General features: G+C 42.7%; 1 protein-coding gene across 6 annotated transcripts in view; it reads left to right on the forward strand.

Annotated features, from left to right (window-relative positions):
- Nucleotides 1–18,446, forward strand: part of cep112 (centrosomal protein 112) — a 169,401-nt gene that overhangs the window by 132,790 nt on the left and 18,165 nt on the right. For all 6 annotated transcript variants that reach the window (XM_082532002.1, XM_082532005.1, XM_082532003.1 and 3 more), the window contains 2 exons: nt 549–611; nt 6,134–6,283. In XM_082532002.1, coding sequence (XP_082388128.1) covers nt 549–611; nt 6,134–6,283 — 213 coding nt within the window. The remainder of the gene's footprint in view (nt 1–548; nt 612–6,133; nt 6,284–18,446) is intronic.

Here is an 18,446-nt window from a genome sequence, read left to right on the forward strand (position 1 = left end):
CTGGCTAGCTTCCCATAGAGAAACAACGGAAAACAAAAGAGACGAGCAACGCTCACTAAACTTCCAGCAACAATCGCCATTCACTTCTATTCTGTCTCCGCCCTGTTTAGTTTCCCAGCTTCTCTCAAATGTCTCCCTCGCTTTTTTTTTCTTACCCTATAGCTAATTGGCAGCAACATTTTAATTCCCCCACCCCTCACCGTAGCCCCTCGTCTTGTTAAGTGATGAATTGTTGGCAGGGGATCAAAGGGGAGTGGTGCCCACTGTGCACTGTGCCCATCGCTACCTGCTGGCACACATGAGCGCTGGGAGTGGCGCGGAGCCAAGGGGCCGCAGGCGTGCTCAACAGGGACACACTGCCAAGAGGCAGAGGTCAGCACAAAAGTGTGTGTGTGTGTGAGAGGATGGTTAGGTTGGGAGGGTAATGTGTCTCTGTGCACTTCCTAACGGAAGATTGAATTTCACTACCCTGTCTCTCTTTGTGTCCCTCAACCTGCCCGTCTGCATATCTCTTTCTCACACTCTCCTCTCCCTTCTTCTCCTTGCAGACCAACAGCAGGCTGAAGCAGATTGAGAGGGAGTACAGTCAGAAGCTTGCCAAATCTGCCCAGGTAATCAGTTTTCACTTCTGCCCTTTCATTTCATATTCTTGTTTTTCTACTCGACTATGTGATGGAACAGACAAAATGTACTGATGGGGGAAAGGTGGTGACACACACACACACACACACACACACTGCAAGCTGCCATGGCCTTTTCTCTTAAGCACATGTGCACGGGCGCAAATGTACGAGAGAGTGCACGCAGAACATTCGTGTCAGTGCCAGAGCACGAAAGTTCATATTAGAGTGAAATTTGTAAAGCTTTGCTGTCTGACTTTTATCAGCCCCTCTTTCATCCCTGTGTCCAAAGTCAGAGCATTTTTATCAGGCTTCAAATTTACACACAATTCTTCTCCTTATCTTTGCTAGCCTTAGATTAGAATTAATATTTGCTCTCTGAAAGCTGCACCAATCAAACACCGACACATGAGTTGAAAGGGCTGGAATGAGTGCAACCACTACACTTACATTCATGTGGTGATCAGACACGAATCCAGGAAGCTTTTGCCAAACATTAATATATCAATTGTGTCTTTTAAGTTTGTTCAGCTGCCCCCCAGTGGCCACAATTCCCCGGGTATAAAATATCTTGGCACTCTCTTAAGAGATTTTTCCTCCCACAGGACAATCACCAGGATTTAGAAAAGGGGGAGAAAAAAGAAAAAGAGTTGCAAAAACACAAGCAGTCCAGCTCTTTGTGTGATGCTGCCGCGGCCCCCAAGTGTACTACGGCTCTCTCATGGGAGCTACACAGCCCGAGCAAACTGTTAAGCCGGCGAAACATCTTGAAAACATATCGGTGAAAGTCCTTTTCATATACCATACCTGTCTGTCCATCACCTGGCTACACTTCAAATCCAGGAAATGTGTTTAACATTACTTCTTGTGTCCTTAGGCCACATGAAATCGAGTTAATTCTTCTGTCCAAACAGATATAACTTCCTCGGACACACGTTGCCATTCAGCACGACGTCTCAGAAAGTTCTGGCAGCTTTCACCTCACCAGTTCAAAGATCCAAAAACACCCTAAGTAGTGTTTACATTACAAAAAGAAAAGTGGTTTCTTCTTGATTATGTAGCAGGCTAAAATATTACAATCATTTGGCCGTAATTGCACCTCGTTACCCAAAGAGGAGATTCAAAAAGGCTGGGGGGGGGAGGGTGACGAGGGGGAGGAGAAGGTTGTTGTTTTTCTTTCTTTCTTTCTTCTCCTCTTTAAATCTCCCCCATTTCGGGTTGGTTGGCAGAGGCTCCGAGTTGAAAGCGGGGTTGACAAGCAGATGTTGTGAGGAAAAACGGTAGCTTATTAGGTTACACAATGCTCAACTTCAAAAGGAGTTGGGTGCTGTGCGAAAGTTTAGCCTCTGCCCGCTTTGGAGGGTGCAGGGCCGCCGCAGACGAGCAACAAGTGATTAATCCTCTGGTTTGGGGACACAGAGCTGGCATAAGTTTAACAAACAACACTCGCTGACATTAGAAGATGGTCCCAGAGCGCAGAACTCAACACCGCTGTTGATGCGAGCGGTTACATAAAGGTTATGCTAAAGGAGTGGGTTCTGTGCAAACATGTTAATATGCGTGAGTATTTCTGAGCATTTGTTGTGGGCTTGGGCGACTTTGTTTTAAAAGGTAAAGGTGGAACCAAGAAGGCTTTTTTTCCCCCTCCCCCCCACCACCCCTTGGAGCAACTCAGTCAAATGTAAACAAGAGGTCTTTGAACCTCAAAGGCTAACCCCAGTTGTTAACCCCTCAGTGTCTGACAGGGAGCATCGCTCTAGAGCTCAGCTGCATAGCTAATAGCCCAATTAAAAACATACCATGCCATGCATTATCCTAGGGGGCCTGATATGTATGTTTCTTTGCATTCACACACACAAACATACGCACAGAAGTGCAGATCCTATTCTTCTGTATATTATCTCCCTGCTTTTGTCTCTGTGCTCTGGTTCTTTCAATCAGGCACGCACACACACACATACATACACAGCTCTCCTAATTAGTGTCTCCTACCCAGTCCCTGTGTGTTAAGCGCCTAGCTGCGAGTGGTCCTCCTGGGTGACCTGTGAACTAAACAGGGCCCACTTAATGGTCAGGTTACAGTGGGTGGTAGTCTTGGTGCTGATAGATCATTACTTTATCCCTGACCGCAAGTAGGTGGGAGGTGGAGGGAATGTTCTCTGGGCGGCACGGTTCAGGACAGGTTGAAATTAATATGTAAAATTATTTCATTTATTTAAACACAATGTTGGGGGTTTGTTTGTTTCTTTCTTTCTTTCTTTCTTTCTTTCTTTTACTGTGCTTTTCTGTGACCTTTTAGGAATTTACTGACCAGCTGCAGGGTTTATTCCTTTGGAGACATTTTCACATCAAAACAAAATCGAAATGTGTCAGCACTGTTTAAACTTTGGGTTCTTTTCTGTATTGATTGTTAGTAGAGCTTTTGCTCTCTTTCACAACTCTCAGCATATTCATTTCCAGTAATGCAGGAGACAACTGGTTTCTAGGAAAAAGAAAAAAAGCTCTGAAGTTTCTTTGTGAACTTGCTGGCCAATTAATATCTAGCTGGCAAATACGGTCATGCGAAAAGAAAAGCTTTTCACACAACTCTCTGCAGCCCCTTTTTCATTCCAGTTTGAAAAGTCAGAACATTTTATCAGGCTTCAAATTTGCACACAATTATTCTCCTTATCTTTTCTAGCCTTGGATAATAATTAATATTTGCTCTCGAAGCTGCACCAGTCAAATGTCAGCCGGTAAGTTGAAAGACTTACATTCATCAGGTTTGTTCAGCTGCCTCACCACCTTTACCAGCAATAACTTTAACAGCACGGCTTTTTCGGCCTCTCACATCTTTGTGGAAGAATTTTTACCCACTCCTCTTGACCGTGTTGCTTCATTTCATTGAGGTTTGTAGGCATTCATTTATGCACAGCTCTCTTAAGGTCCCGTCACATTTCAAGTATATGAATCAGGTAGAAGTTCGGACTCTCACATTTGACTCAAGTGTATTCAAGGTGCCCAGGTCCTGTGACTGCCAAACAAGCCCAAATCATCACCCCTTCACATGTGTTTGACAGTTAGTATGAGGTGTTTATGCTGATATGTCTTTTGGCCAAAAGTAGCACTATACATTATCTCCACTTTGGTGGACATTTTTACATAAGTTTAGTTGTTTGTTCATCTTTTCAAGCCTAAGCTGGAGGGTTGGGAGGTTGCGCAGACTGAAGACACAAATTCATGCAAATATTATGTGCATTGAAAATATTTTTTGCACTCACCTATTCTTAATGCAGCTGTTCACACACACAGATCTCGTGATTTCACTTGATTAAATTGCAGAATTTATTTCGTTGGACCAAGCTTGATTTTTCTGAATAAACAGTTCTGACCAATCAGACCAATGCGTTTGGCAACAAGTGCACTCGTAGCTCAAAACACAGTACTGAATATACAAATAGAAAAATAATAGTATTTAACCTCAGACAGACAGCTAGACACTGCTCCGGCCCAGAATCTCTGTGTCTTCCTTTTCTTGTTTAGAAACATCCGGACCAGCTCATCATCTTTTCATGCTGACTTTATTTTTTCACACTGCGTTCCCCCCCCCCTAAAAAAAATGCTTTTGGTTTGTTTATACATTGGAAAAATTCTAAATTTCGTGATTTTTTTTTTTTCTTTTCCAAAAACATACTTGGTGCCTAAAAGCTGTAACTTAACAACAAGTATGTCATATTTGGTATAGTTTTTTGGGAGGTTCTGAGACTTTTACATCATCAGTGTGATGAATAAATAACACCATGCATTTTTAAGCAACTTTTTAAGAAAATGTCGCAAAATTAAAAGTCAGATATGAAATTTAAGAATTTTGTGGCAATTGTTTCATATTTCAGGCTTTATGGGGCTAACACAGCTACACTTTGTTGGAGAACGCCTGCAGTTATGGCAGAAATGTTACCAAACAAAGAGGCAATAAGTGAAATGTTCTATCGTTTACACTGTTTTTTTGCTGGCGGGGTCAAATCACTGGAATCATTATCAAAGGAAACGGGCAACTCAAATTAAGCATCAGCCACCAAGTTTTCGCACTTACAAGTGTTTGTGTTCTTTTCATCATTACAGAGCAGCCTTTCTCCTCTGGTAGCCTGTTTACCCACCTGTTTGTAAACAGGTGGGTAAACAGACTCGTTTCTGTCCTCCTTTCTTTTTTTCCATACTTCAGGTTCATGGGGAGGCAAGCCTTCCTTTAGCCCTAAACAGAGATGCTAGCAGGCTGGGAAAATAGGCAAGTCTCACCAGACCAATTATAGACTTAAAAAGGCCTGGCTGCCTATCAGAGAGTGAAAAAGGTGCTATGGTGTGTGCGTGTGCGTGTGCGTGCGTGCGTGTGTGTGTGTGTGTGTGTGTGTGTGTGTGTGTGTGTGTATAAATATATATATACAGGAGTAACAAGACAGACAGCTGAGTTTACTAGTTTGGAGTGCCGCCACTGCCCCGGGGCTGAAGACCAGCAAATGCAGGGAATCCATATTGCAAAATAATTATTATGACCAGAAATGATGTTCACATAATGATGTGTCATTTTTTGCTTTCATGTGGCTGTCCCACTGACTAAATAAGCCTAATCTCCCTAGCACCCCTCCACCCCCCTTCGCCCTTGCCGTCTCTTTCTGTCTGTGGTCGACCCGCGCCGCTTTAGCTCCCATACTCCCACACAATGTGCAGATTCCAGCGGGGCTAGTCCTCCAGGGTTTGAACATGGTCAACAATTATCTGTCTAGCCCAAAGCAGCAGCAATACCCTCCTTCCTCCTCCTCACCTCTTTCTCTTTCTCCCTTCCCTCTCTCTTTCTCTCTCTTTTTTTCTTACTCTCTCATCTTTCCTCTGCCTTTCTCTGACAGTGGCTTAAATAGAATGTTAATTTTGACTGGAGGTTTTCAAAGCCAAGACACTTCCTTTTCATCTTGGTGTGCACCGCAAGTTCACCAACACAAAGTCACTCCGCTCTTCAAAAAGGAAGTTGTTTTTTCCTTCCTGTCTATTTCTTTTTAACTCCCTCTTCTTTCTCACTCTTGCGCTTTCTCTCTCTCTTCTTTGTGTCTTCTGTCTCGTCTCAAAAAACAAAAAAGAAGACACGAGACTCTGGGAAAAGCGGTCTTTCAAGGTGATTGTTACTGCCTTCCCAAGCCATGGCAAATGCAAAATGCATTTTCCATCTGATACTAGTCTTTTTTTGCAAGCCCAGTGAAATGAAACGAATCAGAACAGCATTTTGTTAAGCGAACGTATTTTGCATTTTGCTTCTGGCAACAGGCTTTTCTCTCTTTGATCGCTTTACTATGCCGCTTGTTTCAAACATAAGCATAGAAATACATAGAACTTCCAAGTTAACTTTGCACTAGGAAAAAAAATGGTTCCCAAGTGCAAGCAAGCCAAGTTATGATCTTATTTAGTCACTGCCACTTCTCTTAAGTTTCTGTCAGTCCTGCACACACTTGAGGATCAGTCAAAAACCTGACTTTTCTTGCCCACAGCTAATTGCGGAGCTACAGACGTCTGTATGTGATTCAAAGGAGGAGGCGATACGTCTGCAGACAGCAATGGAGAAGCAACTAAAAGAGGCCAGTGCTCGCTGGGAAGAGGAAAGAAAGACAGTAACCCACCGTGCCGATCAGACCCACAAGGTCAGTGTTGGAAACCACACACTTTAATAATTACATCACTCAGCACTGAGCAACAGGTATTTCTTCACATTCTATGATCCAAGTATGCAAGGTGGCACATGCCCCTTCTCTACAGGTCTCATTATAAGCAGCTTTAATCATTTGTGTCCATTTATTAGGTGTGTGGTCCAGCAGTACTCTGTATTATTAAAGCTTTCAGTGGTATACTGCAGTGTTCCGACTCTGTCTTGTGACAGTTGTTAGGGTTGGAAGTTTAAATTTGAACACACCAGATATGATGAGTCCCCGTATTGTTGTATAGAGACGAAAGAGCTTGAGAAACACTGCTTTCATGTTACTTAATCGAATGAGCGTTATAATTTTAAAAAATGAGAGAGTAGGAAGTGGTTTGCATGAGAATTACCACCTCAATAATCAATGCCAAGGTTCTCAAATAGAAACGAGTGGATTGCCCACTTTGAGTTGGGAATGAGTTGAGTTCAAGTGTCTTATAGACTTGCTTAAGATTAGACAGTGGAACAGGAAATTGACAAGCAGATTGGTGCAACATCTGCAGTGATACAGACACTTTTACTGTCTGTGGAAAAGAGAAAGCTGAGGTAAAGCCAATCGATTTAAAATTCCTCCCCTCACCTGTGGCTAAGGGTATGAAGCTCTGGCAAAGGACTGAAAGAATACGGTTTTAGATACAGACAGCAGAAATCATCCTTCTCTAAAGGGTGTCTAGGCCAAGACTTAGAGATATGGTAAGGATCTCAGTCACCCAGAGGTGCTCAGGGTAGTGCCAATTTTTGTCTGCACTGATAGGAGCCAGTTGTGGTGGTTTGGACATGTGACTCAGATGCCTCCTGAACGCCTTAGATGAGGTGCTTTGGACATGCTCAACTGGGAGGAGATCCCAGTCCTGACCCAGGGCACACTGGAGAGATTCTGTCTCTTAGCCAGGTTGGGAACAGTAATAATAATAATGGATTGCATTTATATAGCGCTTTTCGGGGCCCTCAAAGCGCTGTACAATTCCACTATTCATTCACTCTCACATTCACACACTGGTGGAGGCAAGCTACAGTTGTAGCCACAGCTGCCCTGGGGCAGACTGACAGAAGCGAGGCAAGTAAGCAGTAGAAAAAATGGAAGGAATTTTATAAAATACATATTTCCTAAAATTTCTAAACTATAATTAGTTCACTAACAGACCTGAATTTATAGTCAATATTATTGTTTTCAGTTACATTTTTAGCTGCTATAACACATATTACACTTTTGTCACAAGTCCTAGAGACAGGTTGTCAGCCTCTGGTTGCTAAGGAAAAATGTGTGTTCCTCAGTTAGTTGGTGGGTAGTTTCTGGAAGTTTGGGCCTCACTGTTCACAGTTTCACTACAGCTTCGACAAGCAGTTTGCAAGTGTTTGCAAACAAGTTGGTGTCTTCAACACAATCAATAGGCAACCAGGCAAGGACGTTCTTGTATATTTCTTTGAGACCTGTTTCACTTAGTAACAGCAAGCGACCGCTCACCAACCAATCTGGGAATGTTTTCTCAGGACGGATGCTTGGCAGGAGAAGCGTTTTGAGTAACCAAACCCTCACAAAAACCTGAACTTACTTTTTATGTCAGTAAATGTAAATACACTATTAACTATGATGGAGGTTACCACTAACAAAAAATACAGGAGCTTCTGTCCAAAGTGCCAGCCACTTTAATAGTTCATTCTGATTCAGTAAAAGGACTAGATGTTACAATCCCTGATAATGCATTATTAAGAGAGGATGATAAAGTCCCAGCAGTCACACAGTTCCTCTTCTCAGTGGTCTTTGCAGTGTTTGGTATATCTAAAGTATCTTTACACCAGCAGAACTGGGGGTATGTCAGTAAACGTCGTGCTCTAAAAAAGCCTCGTCTGGATTTCACTTTTATAGAGTAGACACGGGACGCTTTTCTTTAGTTAAAGCGCACTGCCTGTTTGTATGCATGTGCTCTGTCATTTTTATGGCTCGCTGCAAACTCCATAGTGACTTTAAGTGGCTCGTGTGCTCTGTGTCTGGCTGAATCTTATAAATCTCTCTGTTTCACCCAACGTCTTAAGTCATAGCCCCTCTTTATCATTCCTGACAATCCCTTTTACTGTTAAACTTTACACTTTGGCACATTTCTTTTAACATTTTACTCTCTTTTTTTTCTCTTTTGCTTCTGTAAAAAATGTAATGTTTTATATTAATAAAAAAAAAGAGAGATGTGTTAATCCTTTTCCCTGATCCATGTGGATTTCTTTTAAGGAATCGGCTTCTTGTATTCCTCTTCTTCCCAGAAGCTGAATGGAGTGCAGTTGAAGTAGCAGTTGACTGGGTGTGGCTCACTTTAAAAAGACTTGTTGTGTCTGGGATCAGGACATATTTCCAAACACAACCTTGTCTGTTTGTGGCTGGAGCTGTCTCATATAGTAAAGAGGCAGGTCCGTGAGCCTCTCTTCAGAGCTCTTCTCCTTCCAGGCCCTGGAATCCCAGGCCCTCCTCGCTCAGACGTGCACAAAAGCAACCTGTTTTCTATGAAATTACTAGTCCGGCCCCCACACTCAATTATTGTGTTGTCATTTTTATCCATATGTGATTAACGGTAAAGGCTCGTTGTAGTCCTTTGAGTCCAGATACATCAGCAAAGCCCTGTTTAGTTGCTGTCTGGACTGATATATCTTTACTTCCCTTACACTCATTCTTATGATACAATGATACAATAAAACTTCAGGAAGTTTTTTTTTTTAATGCAACAGCATTAAGAAGTACAGTAGAAACTGACCTAACAACTCAACATTCACTGACACTCGACATTTATTCAAATGAATTTGATACCGTCTTGAGTCTTGCTTACTTACTTTTAAAAGTACCTTTTTTTAAATAAAACTATTTAAATTTTACAAACAGGTGACACCTGAATGAGCGACTTCTTACTGCTGGATTATTTATTAAATTACTAGTGCTGTCAGCATTAATCTTGTCAAAATGACGTTAACACCATAACCGCATTAATGTGGCAAATCTCCGTTAGCGAGGGACTGGACGGCGCTAACGCTTTAACAAGCTTACCGCGCTAACACATTGACGCCATGCAGCCCCGTTTGGACGAATTCCAATTATACTTTACAAAATATCAGGGCTTTATGTATTAAAATGTCTAATTGGTAACATCAGTTATTGAAATATAATTGCAGGTGTTATTCATAACTTTATACAATCTCAGCCGTGTACTAGATTAGTTAGGACTTAATGATAAAACAGCAAAGAGACCTGTGGAAGTGCCTAATATCAGCAGTAATGATAATAATATTAAAATGTCATCCAGTGTATTAAGTGCTGACTCCAAAGAACATCACTGGCATCGCCATACAACTCCAAATTAGCAAGCGTTACACGAGTTTACGTCCCTGGAATTTGTAGCTGCAACATTTGAATGAAAAAGAAACTTTCAAATCACATTCAGGGAAAGTTCATCATTCACTGTGCTGGGTGACAGTGTCTGTGAATCATGCTTTCGACCCTACAACAAGTTCAGCACCACTACCAATGTTTCATGTCATCATGGGGCAAGTGTAAGGACATATGGCGAGAACTGGCAGGAAAAGAGACGTGCAGGAAAATGTTTTAGCTGTTGAGGCCTGTGTGAAATTGGTAAAGTGCTGACATTCAAAAAGTGACTTTCAGCTCCTCTCCTGCCACAAGGGGTCACCACAACAGGTAGCTCCACATGCTTGCTTTGGTAGACTATTGCGCCAGATGCGCTTCTTTGCAACCCCAAAGGGGATTGATAAAGAGCTGGCATTAGCAAAACAAAAAATATGACGTCAGTAGAGGTCTGCTGCTAGCATATTATCAGCTACCGTACAGTTAACTCTGTTCATTAAAGCCTTATAGTATACTCTTGCACACAGGCACAGGGACACCCGAGTAGTACTTCCCGTTATGCTTCCTCTGAAGGGCACATGGACAGTTACTGTATTGTAACTGAGTCTCTGTGGGCGAGTCCTCTCCATCACAAAGAGTTTTTATCAACATGGACTCTTCTGCTCATCGTCTAATGATGAAATTTCAATCATTCAGACCCTAGCAGACTTGCGGATGCAGACGCATATCAAAACCTTAAGTATTCAGTGAGTCTCAGTAAGACAGCACCACTCCTATAAGTCAAACAGACTAAGATCTGGCTTGCATCATAAAGACATTCACTTCTGGCAGAGATAAATCAGGAAGCATTGCAAAAATTGATGGCTGGTTGGTCTGCTGTGGAAATCATTTCAGTCTTAAAAGGTGTTTGATTTAAAAAAAAAATATTTGCGACATTGGATACATTTCCACATTGTTCGCTCAGTGTCTAAATTAAACATCAGAACTGTAGAAGAATTCTTATGTGATTCAATTACTGGCCAAACGCTCACATACATGGTGACATGTTGATTAAGGAATTGGTTACTGTCTGTGTCGCACTGTAGCATGCAACACTTGTAGATCACATCGTGCTTTTGTTGTAATCTAAGTGCAACATGACACAGTAACACGCACGTGCCGACTTCCCCGTTGTGTGCGGTTTTACAAGACACGGGCCTTAGCATCTCTGTTTGGAGGAGACGGCAGCTTTCTGTTTCCATTATCTGTGTGCTCATTATTATGATCCCCGTGTATTAACCACCTGCTAACGAGGCTCTAATTAATGGTTGAATTGCTTATTAAAGGCCAGACGTGAGGGGGAGAAGTGAACGGGGGAGAGGAAAGTAAGATTAGACAAACATCAAATAAACTGAGAGAAAGTAAAGACGTAAAACAAAGATTTGTTGTGATCTTGAAAGAGAAGGTTGAGATCCCATACAGTGAAGGAGAAGAAAGGGAAACGACGGAGGACGTGTGAGGATTGAGACGAAAGGAGGAAAGAGCAGGGGAGAAAAAAAAGAAAGAGATGGTGGAGAGCTGTCAGTGGGCCATCGGAGGGAGTGTGTCGCCTGCTGACATTGTTTCCACGCTGCTCACTTCAAAGGGCTCGGATTATGAAGAGAGCGAGGGGCTTCAGACAATGGGAGGGGAAGAAAATAACATCAAAGTTAGCCGTGCATTTGAATTGGGATAATCCCAAAACAGTTGTTCTGAATGCATGCTGCACCAGATCAGATGTCCCTTTTTCTTTTTTCTTTTCCTCGCCAGCCCCATTCTGCCGTTTCTAGCCTGAATTTAGCTCCCTCTGTGGCTCTACTGTACTTGGACTTCTTAAATGTGGGTGTTAACTGCAGAGACCTTTGTATCTCATAAACCCTTTTTTTAGAACAGCGGCAGTACAGTTAAGTATGCTCATTATCTTCCTTTTTTCGTACACATGACGTTTAGGTGGAGTAGTGTATCCGTGCGGTGTGTGCGTGGGAGCGTGCTATGTGTGTGCGTACGTACATAGGGCGAGCTTTAGTGTCTGTCTGCTTGCCATGTTGTTGCAGACGGGGCGCTTAGCTTTGCTTTCCCAGGCACATTTTTGCTCGAGTCGCAAATAGGTTAAATGTTGAAGTGTGTGTTGCAAACAGTTGCAGACGGTGCCCTGGTCCAGGATAATGAGCAGACTCAGCCTCTAAATCTGCTGAACTGAACCTACTTTTAGCTTGTTGTTTTATTTAATATTTTCTTTTTTGGCTCAAACTCAATTTTTGCAAAATATGCAAATCAAATGAGCAGAATAAACAGAAGCGCATTCATTAGAAAGCTCGAGTGTCATAAATGGTACCTTCACCTTTCTCCCTAATGTCATTTTTTATGAGTAATATCCCATATACAGTGTTGTCATATTAAAATGTGGTAAATAACTCTAGACTGAAATTTAAGGAGGGAGTTTGGCACCGTGAAGCCCCATGTGGAAGCCTTCTGCTCGGTATATTGGCCTTTGAACACCGTACACCCATACAGTGGCATCCTACTAATCGCGATGTCGGGCCACCATAAAACATGCCAGATTTTATAGGTCTTTTTTTAACGCTAATCTGCAAAATTAATTATTAAGACTTATATGGAGACTATTTATTTATATATCAATTAATTCATGAGACTTCTTTTGCAACCATTGGAGTCGCCCGCTTATGGCCAAAAGGAGAAATACAGATTTATGTTGTTGACTTCACTTTTCAGGCCAGAAGCCATCTATTATATACAGTCTATGGTGGTGACTCACCATTCCTAATCCAGTTAATTTTAGAGTGCCAATTATCTCATAACAGTTGGCAAGTCTCTTTGAGTGCACTGGAACCTGGCTGGTGTCAAAGGACTGTGCAAGGTGAAAGCTATACAATGCTCTCTGTTTGTTTTCACGCGTCCTGATGCATAGGGTTAGAGGTAAATGTGTTTAATAGTGAGGTTATCTGGATTATTTGACCACATGATGTGTGTCTATGTGGCCGTGTTTGCAGGTAGTGTCTTTTCTTTTCTTTTCTTTTTGGTCTGTGTGTTCATGTGTGTGTCAGACCGTATTTATGAGTGTGCATGTACACTTGCCTGAAATGTGCAGCTGCCAAATCTGACAGAACTGAAGCCCACATTAGCTTGCCAAGAAAAAAGGTACAAAGACACACACACACACATTCACACACATACACACGGCTTGTCTCTACCCTCTCTCAGAGCCTATCTTCCCAACTCTGTATCTTTCGAACTCTTTCTGTCTCAAACTCTGACTACACACACACACATACACAAGCACACATGCTCACCTCGCCCTGCCAAAAGGGAGAGGTGGCTGGTGAATAAACAATGGCACTCCGCCCATAGTGTCACCCGCCTGGGCTTTGATCAGCACCGCTGTTCCTGCTCCCCACAGCAGTGCTTCCTGTCTTTCTGCCTGCCGAATGTTGCCACGCACGTCCCCCGAAACGCACGCACGCACACACACACACACACACACCTCTGTAACTTAGTGTTCGTGGACCTACATACACTCTCTTTCTCCCATTTTCTTCTCACTAAGTCTTTATCTGTGTCTTTCCCTCCCTCAAACTCTCCCACAAACACAGCTTTGAGTTAGTGCCCTTGTCTCTACAGTACATCTTCCAATAGTATTGCATTCTCTAACATACACCCACATATATTCAGTGTTTTCAGACACACACACACACACACTGAAGACAGGGATACACACCTTTGATCCAGGCTCCTCCAGCAGTAGCTTCTAGTGCGAGTCAAAGAGAAGGTCCTGTTGTAGTGTCCTCTGGGTGAAGTGACAGGAGACACATTACATAATGCAACAGTGACCATTGTCTCACAGTGTTTGAGGATGAGAGTGAATATGTGAGGTGCACTGTTCTTTGTGCATTAGACAGTGTGTTTCTTGGTTAAATTTGCAGTAGATGTAGTCCATGTGATCTAGACGCTGTTTTTTTTTGTGCATGCATAATAATGAGGGATCCTGTGCATGCACACACGCACACACAGCCATACAAACATGCACACATTAAGGAGGCTAGTTGTAGCAACTGCAGTTTGTCTGTAGTTCTGTAGTTATATATGCATTAGTTTCTGAGGGGGTTGAAAGGATGACTTTGCCTGTGGGAAGGAATGGCAGCAGTGGATCAAGAACAGGTGTGCTGGATACTCTCTGTAGCAGAGGCAAAGAGCTGCTTCAGTAGTTGTGTGTGTGTACGCGAGTGTCCATTTGTCTCCCGTGTTTCTGTGTCCGTCCACGTCCTTCAACACATCCGAGTTCTTTGTGTCAACCTTGAACTGCACATTTGTTTGTTAACCATCTGAACCATCATTTTCCTCTCTTTCTTCTTCTTCTCTTTCCTCTGTGTGTGTATGTGTGTGGGCATGAATACAGTTTTCATTTGTGTTGTGTGTTTGGTATCTGAAATGGTTGATGTTACTTGCTGAAAATAAAATAAACTGCTCTTTACTTTTAGCTAGGTTTAGGTTTATTGGTCCAGTTAGCCAAAATATATGTAACTGTTTATGCTAACAACAGATTAAGTTAACTCAGAAAATGTTATGTGATTTGTGGAATTATCTGAACTTGTGGTTTAAAGATGTGAGACTCATACCCCTCTTTGGTATGACACAGCAATGAGGGAGGGTCTGTAGTTATCCATTATCAGCCCTCAACTTGGTCCATGACGTTCCTCTCAGCCACCGTTGGACCCTAGTCAGATACTGGCTAGCTTTGGTAGGGATGTTTACATGTCTTTTGACCAACTGGCAATACAGAGACGAGAGAATGGTGAGCACAGAGCGCCACTTCCTGTTCTCTTGCTTCAAAGTCGGTGTTTTTGTTTTTACGTGGGTTTTTTGGTTAGATGCTTGAAATAAGATCTGTGGTTAACGTGTTTTAGACATTTTCCAGTTTCGTTCTACAACATAAAAAAACCTCAGTCAATAATCCGCCTGTAAATGTTGAAGAAGCACCAGCAAGTAGCTAAATGAGACTAGAGAAGAGACTGAAAGGCTGTAGTGATGATGACACTGTGACACTGAGAGAGCTAAAAGAGGCATTCAGTAACCTTTCTGTTTCGGTGGCTTTTTGTTTTGAGTCACTTTTATTTAAATCTGTGGTTTCCTCCAACGACTTTCTCACTTCCTGGGTGTGTTTGTTAGCATCACTAATAAAAGTATATTTCTTAATATAGGAGCAAACACACTGGGGCACTTCTTGTACTCGTGCCCCACCGATGGCTGTTGTTCTCTTAAATCTTAACTCCGTGCTGTCAAGTAAGCCCACATTCCAACTTCCAGCTAATTCCGGTTTGTCCTTTATGTCAGCATCAGCATTAGCCAGAAAGTTATAGTCTTGGATCTGTATACACACTGTATTTATAGCACGTGTGAAAGCGAAGGTTGCTCTCCCTCTTTTTTTCTTTCCCACTCTTTTCTGTATGCATTTGTGTGCGTGCGTGCGTGCTTGCTCCACACGTGTGCATTGTGTCGGCTGATTGATGAGTTTTCCGGCCATGGGGCCGATTCCCAGCAGCGTTTGATCCACATATCAGAGGAGGTGGAAGTAGAAGAAAGATAACATTCCAGGATGCTATAAAAGAACGTGGGAAGTAGAGTAGCTCATAGAGAGCATATTTGCAGACAACAAATGGAAATTACTCACCAAACCACAAACCTTATGCAATGTACAAAGAAACCAAGAGCTCTTTTGCGCTTTGGCTTGGGCTCCTCAGTTTGAAGGATACCATAGAACTTGGCTGAGGTCACAGATTGCATAATATCACTTAATAAGAGCTACAAGAGTTAGCGATATAGTTCAGAAAACCACTAAAATTGTCAGTACGTTCAATGCAAGATATTTTTTGGCATTCACAGAATGGTGATTTACTATTTTAATAGCCACATCATTATTTATTGTTGTAACCACTTATTTTTATTTTAATATAAATTACAGTGCTGTACAGTGGTTAGCCATCAGCAGGACACCAGATTGATTCTGTGCAGTGAAACGATATTAAATAGATGTGTATCGCATAATCTTGATTTTTTTAAATCCTGGTAAGAATCTGAGGATTTACTCCTAAATCAAAAGAGCACCTATGTTTCATAAGATGTTGTCAAGAGTTTTTAGAATGCACTTCATATGCGTCCTTTTCGATAAGCAGAACAAATGCACGAATGCCCACACACAAACGCACACACACAGCAGGCATATGGTGTATGTTTTATAGTCGTTTCCTATTCTCTTTCTAGCGCAGCTCACAGCAGCTGAAAGAGACGGGAAGACCGAGAACAGCGCGTTCCCCCCAGTGGGCACAGCTCGGTTGCAACATGTCTTCATTAGCGTGGCAATTGTCTTACTATTTTCATCAGTACCAGAAAAGACGGGCAAGATAACCGTTTGATTTACTGCTCAGGAGTTTCTCCACAACTGCTGCCATCACGCTATCTTCCCACTTTACTTCTAAATCAACTCTGGGAAGAAGACCTGAAAAGCATTAAAGCACTGAAAGCAAATCAATTCACACCAACATCGGTGTTATCTTTCAGTGGGGCTGTCCTGGTCGACTTGCTAAACCACTTTTCTTTTTCTTTTTTTCATTCCTACACACAGACAAGACAGACCAACAGCAAAGCAAAAGTTTCTCTTCTCTTAACACCTCAGGAGGGAGACCTCTCTCCTCCTCCTACAGCTTCTCTCTTACACTCACTTTTTTACCTTTCCCACAATCCTTTGATAAAAGTGCAGATAAAAGAAAGTCTGTGCTCATCTCTCTGGCCATCCATCTCTCCTTGAGGTTAGCACCTCCTTTATTATTTACTATTAGATCAGTAGCCATGCACACACACACCGCCTTGTTCTACTAAAGCTGTGTGTGTGTGTGTGTGTGTGTGTGTGTGTGTGTGTGTGTGTGTGTGTGTGTGTGTGTGTGTGTGTGTGTGTGTGTGTGTGGGCGCAATCCACAAACTGTCTCTGCTTATGTATGTCTGTGTGCTTTGTGCGCCTTGTGTATGTATCTGCTCCTACCCTTGTGTGTGTGTGTGTGTGTGTGTGTGTGTGTGTGTGTGTGTGTGTGTGTGTGTGTCCTTGGCTGGAGGCGGTGCAGTGTGAGGTTTTTGCTGCTGTCTGAAGTCGTCCAGCCTCAGTGTCATTAGAGGATCTCTTTAATCCAGACTTTGGGAGAAACTTCTGACAGCACGCTGCAAATAGAAGGCCCCGCCGCACATGAAGAGCAGCTCAGCTCCTAACAAAACACCAAGTTTAAAGAGGCCCCTGGCCTTTTTTCCTCCTCCCACTATTCCCTCCCTTCTTTCTTCTTTGCTTTTCTTTTTTTTTCTCCTTGCCCTCTGTTGCTTTTACTTCACCCTGGGGAAACATGCTCGCCTTATCTGCGCAGGAGGACCACCCAGGAAAGATGACTAAGGCATCGTTGTGCCTGTGTGACGCCGCGTGTATGTTTGTGTGCGTACGACGCAGTAACTGCGCACTCATTTGACTGCAGAGTGTAGCGCTCACATTTTTAGAACTTTTGCTGTTAATATTAATGCATGCCTATACCTGTATGGATTGCTCTGAGCGGTGTGTTTGTTGGTGCTTGTGTGCGCGTGTGCCTCGCTAATCCTTTGAGCCAAAGTTTGGAATGAAAGGCAGAGGCACTTTGCTGATGGAGAGGTGAGAGAGACCTCTAAGCCCCCAACCGATGTACCGTGCGCCAGAAGTAGAACCGCTGCCCCTATCTCTTCACTCCGGCCACGTGTTTTTTTTTCTTCTCCTTCACGTCCCTCCTCCTCTTCGGTATCTTGCTGTTTCTCATTTTTCACCTTTCTGAACTTTCTCTTCTCTTGCACTCTTCTGGATGCGGTCACATTTCTCTTGCTGTCTTCTCAAGCTTTTCCTTTGCAATTTGCTTTTCTCACTTTCTTTTTTACACCTTTCACTTTCAGGCTTCCTTCGTTCATACCCAACATCTCTTCCTAAGGAAATCAGACCCCCCTCCTCCTCCCTTACACCCCCACCCCCTCTTCCTGCCCTGTTTTCAATGATCCCAGTCAGTCTGCATGACTGATACAGACCATATCACCCTCAGCATCTGGAGACATTTTTGCTGAATATTATACACATGGTCATTCATGTACTAAAGAAAAGAACTGTGTGTGTATGTTGACTACTTGTGTGTATCTGCAGTACATGTTATATGTACAGTACAGAGTTACAACAGTGGAAGTTAGACTGAGAAAATGAAGAATCAATAATGAAGCACCAGTTGGAGGTTTTGTGTCTGAACAAGTGCCCTCATTGATTAAAGTCAAGGTCAGACAGACCATGCACATCAGCTTCAGCACAGTATCTGTTGCTAATTCGCTTAATATGACCATTGTGTCTGACGGCAATAATGACTGAGTATCTGCAGCTCTTTCTGACTCACAAAGCTGTACTGTTCATCAGCAGAAACATCCCATATGATTCTATTAATGAAGGAACCAGGGTTGAACTTTTGCACTTAGATTTGCTTTGAGTACATCAAACGTAGAACCCACAAGAAAGAGAAAAACACGTCACCAGTGGGGTCAGCCTCACTTCCCAGAAGATGAGGTCGAGAAATTTTGTGTCACATTGCGGGGAATCACTAGTGAGACAGGAAGAGATGGGTGGGGTGTGATCTGTTAAGGACGCTTATCTATATTGTCTGCAACGGTGCTGTTTTAAGAATAGTTGTAGGTGACA

This window comes from Aulonocara stuartgranti, assembly GCF_965226115.1.
Source record: "Aulonocara stuartgranti genome assembly, chromosome: 4".
Classification (NCBI taxonomy): Eukaryota; Metazoa; Chordata; class Actinopteri; order Cichliformes; family Cichlidae; genus Aulonocara; species Aulonocara stuartgranti.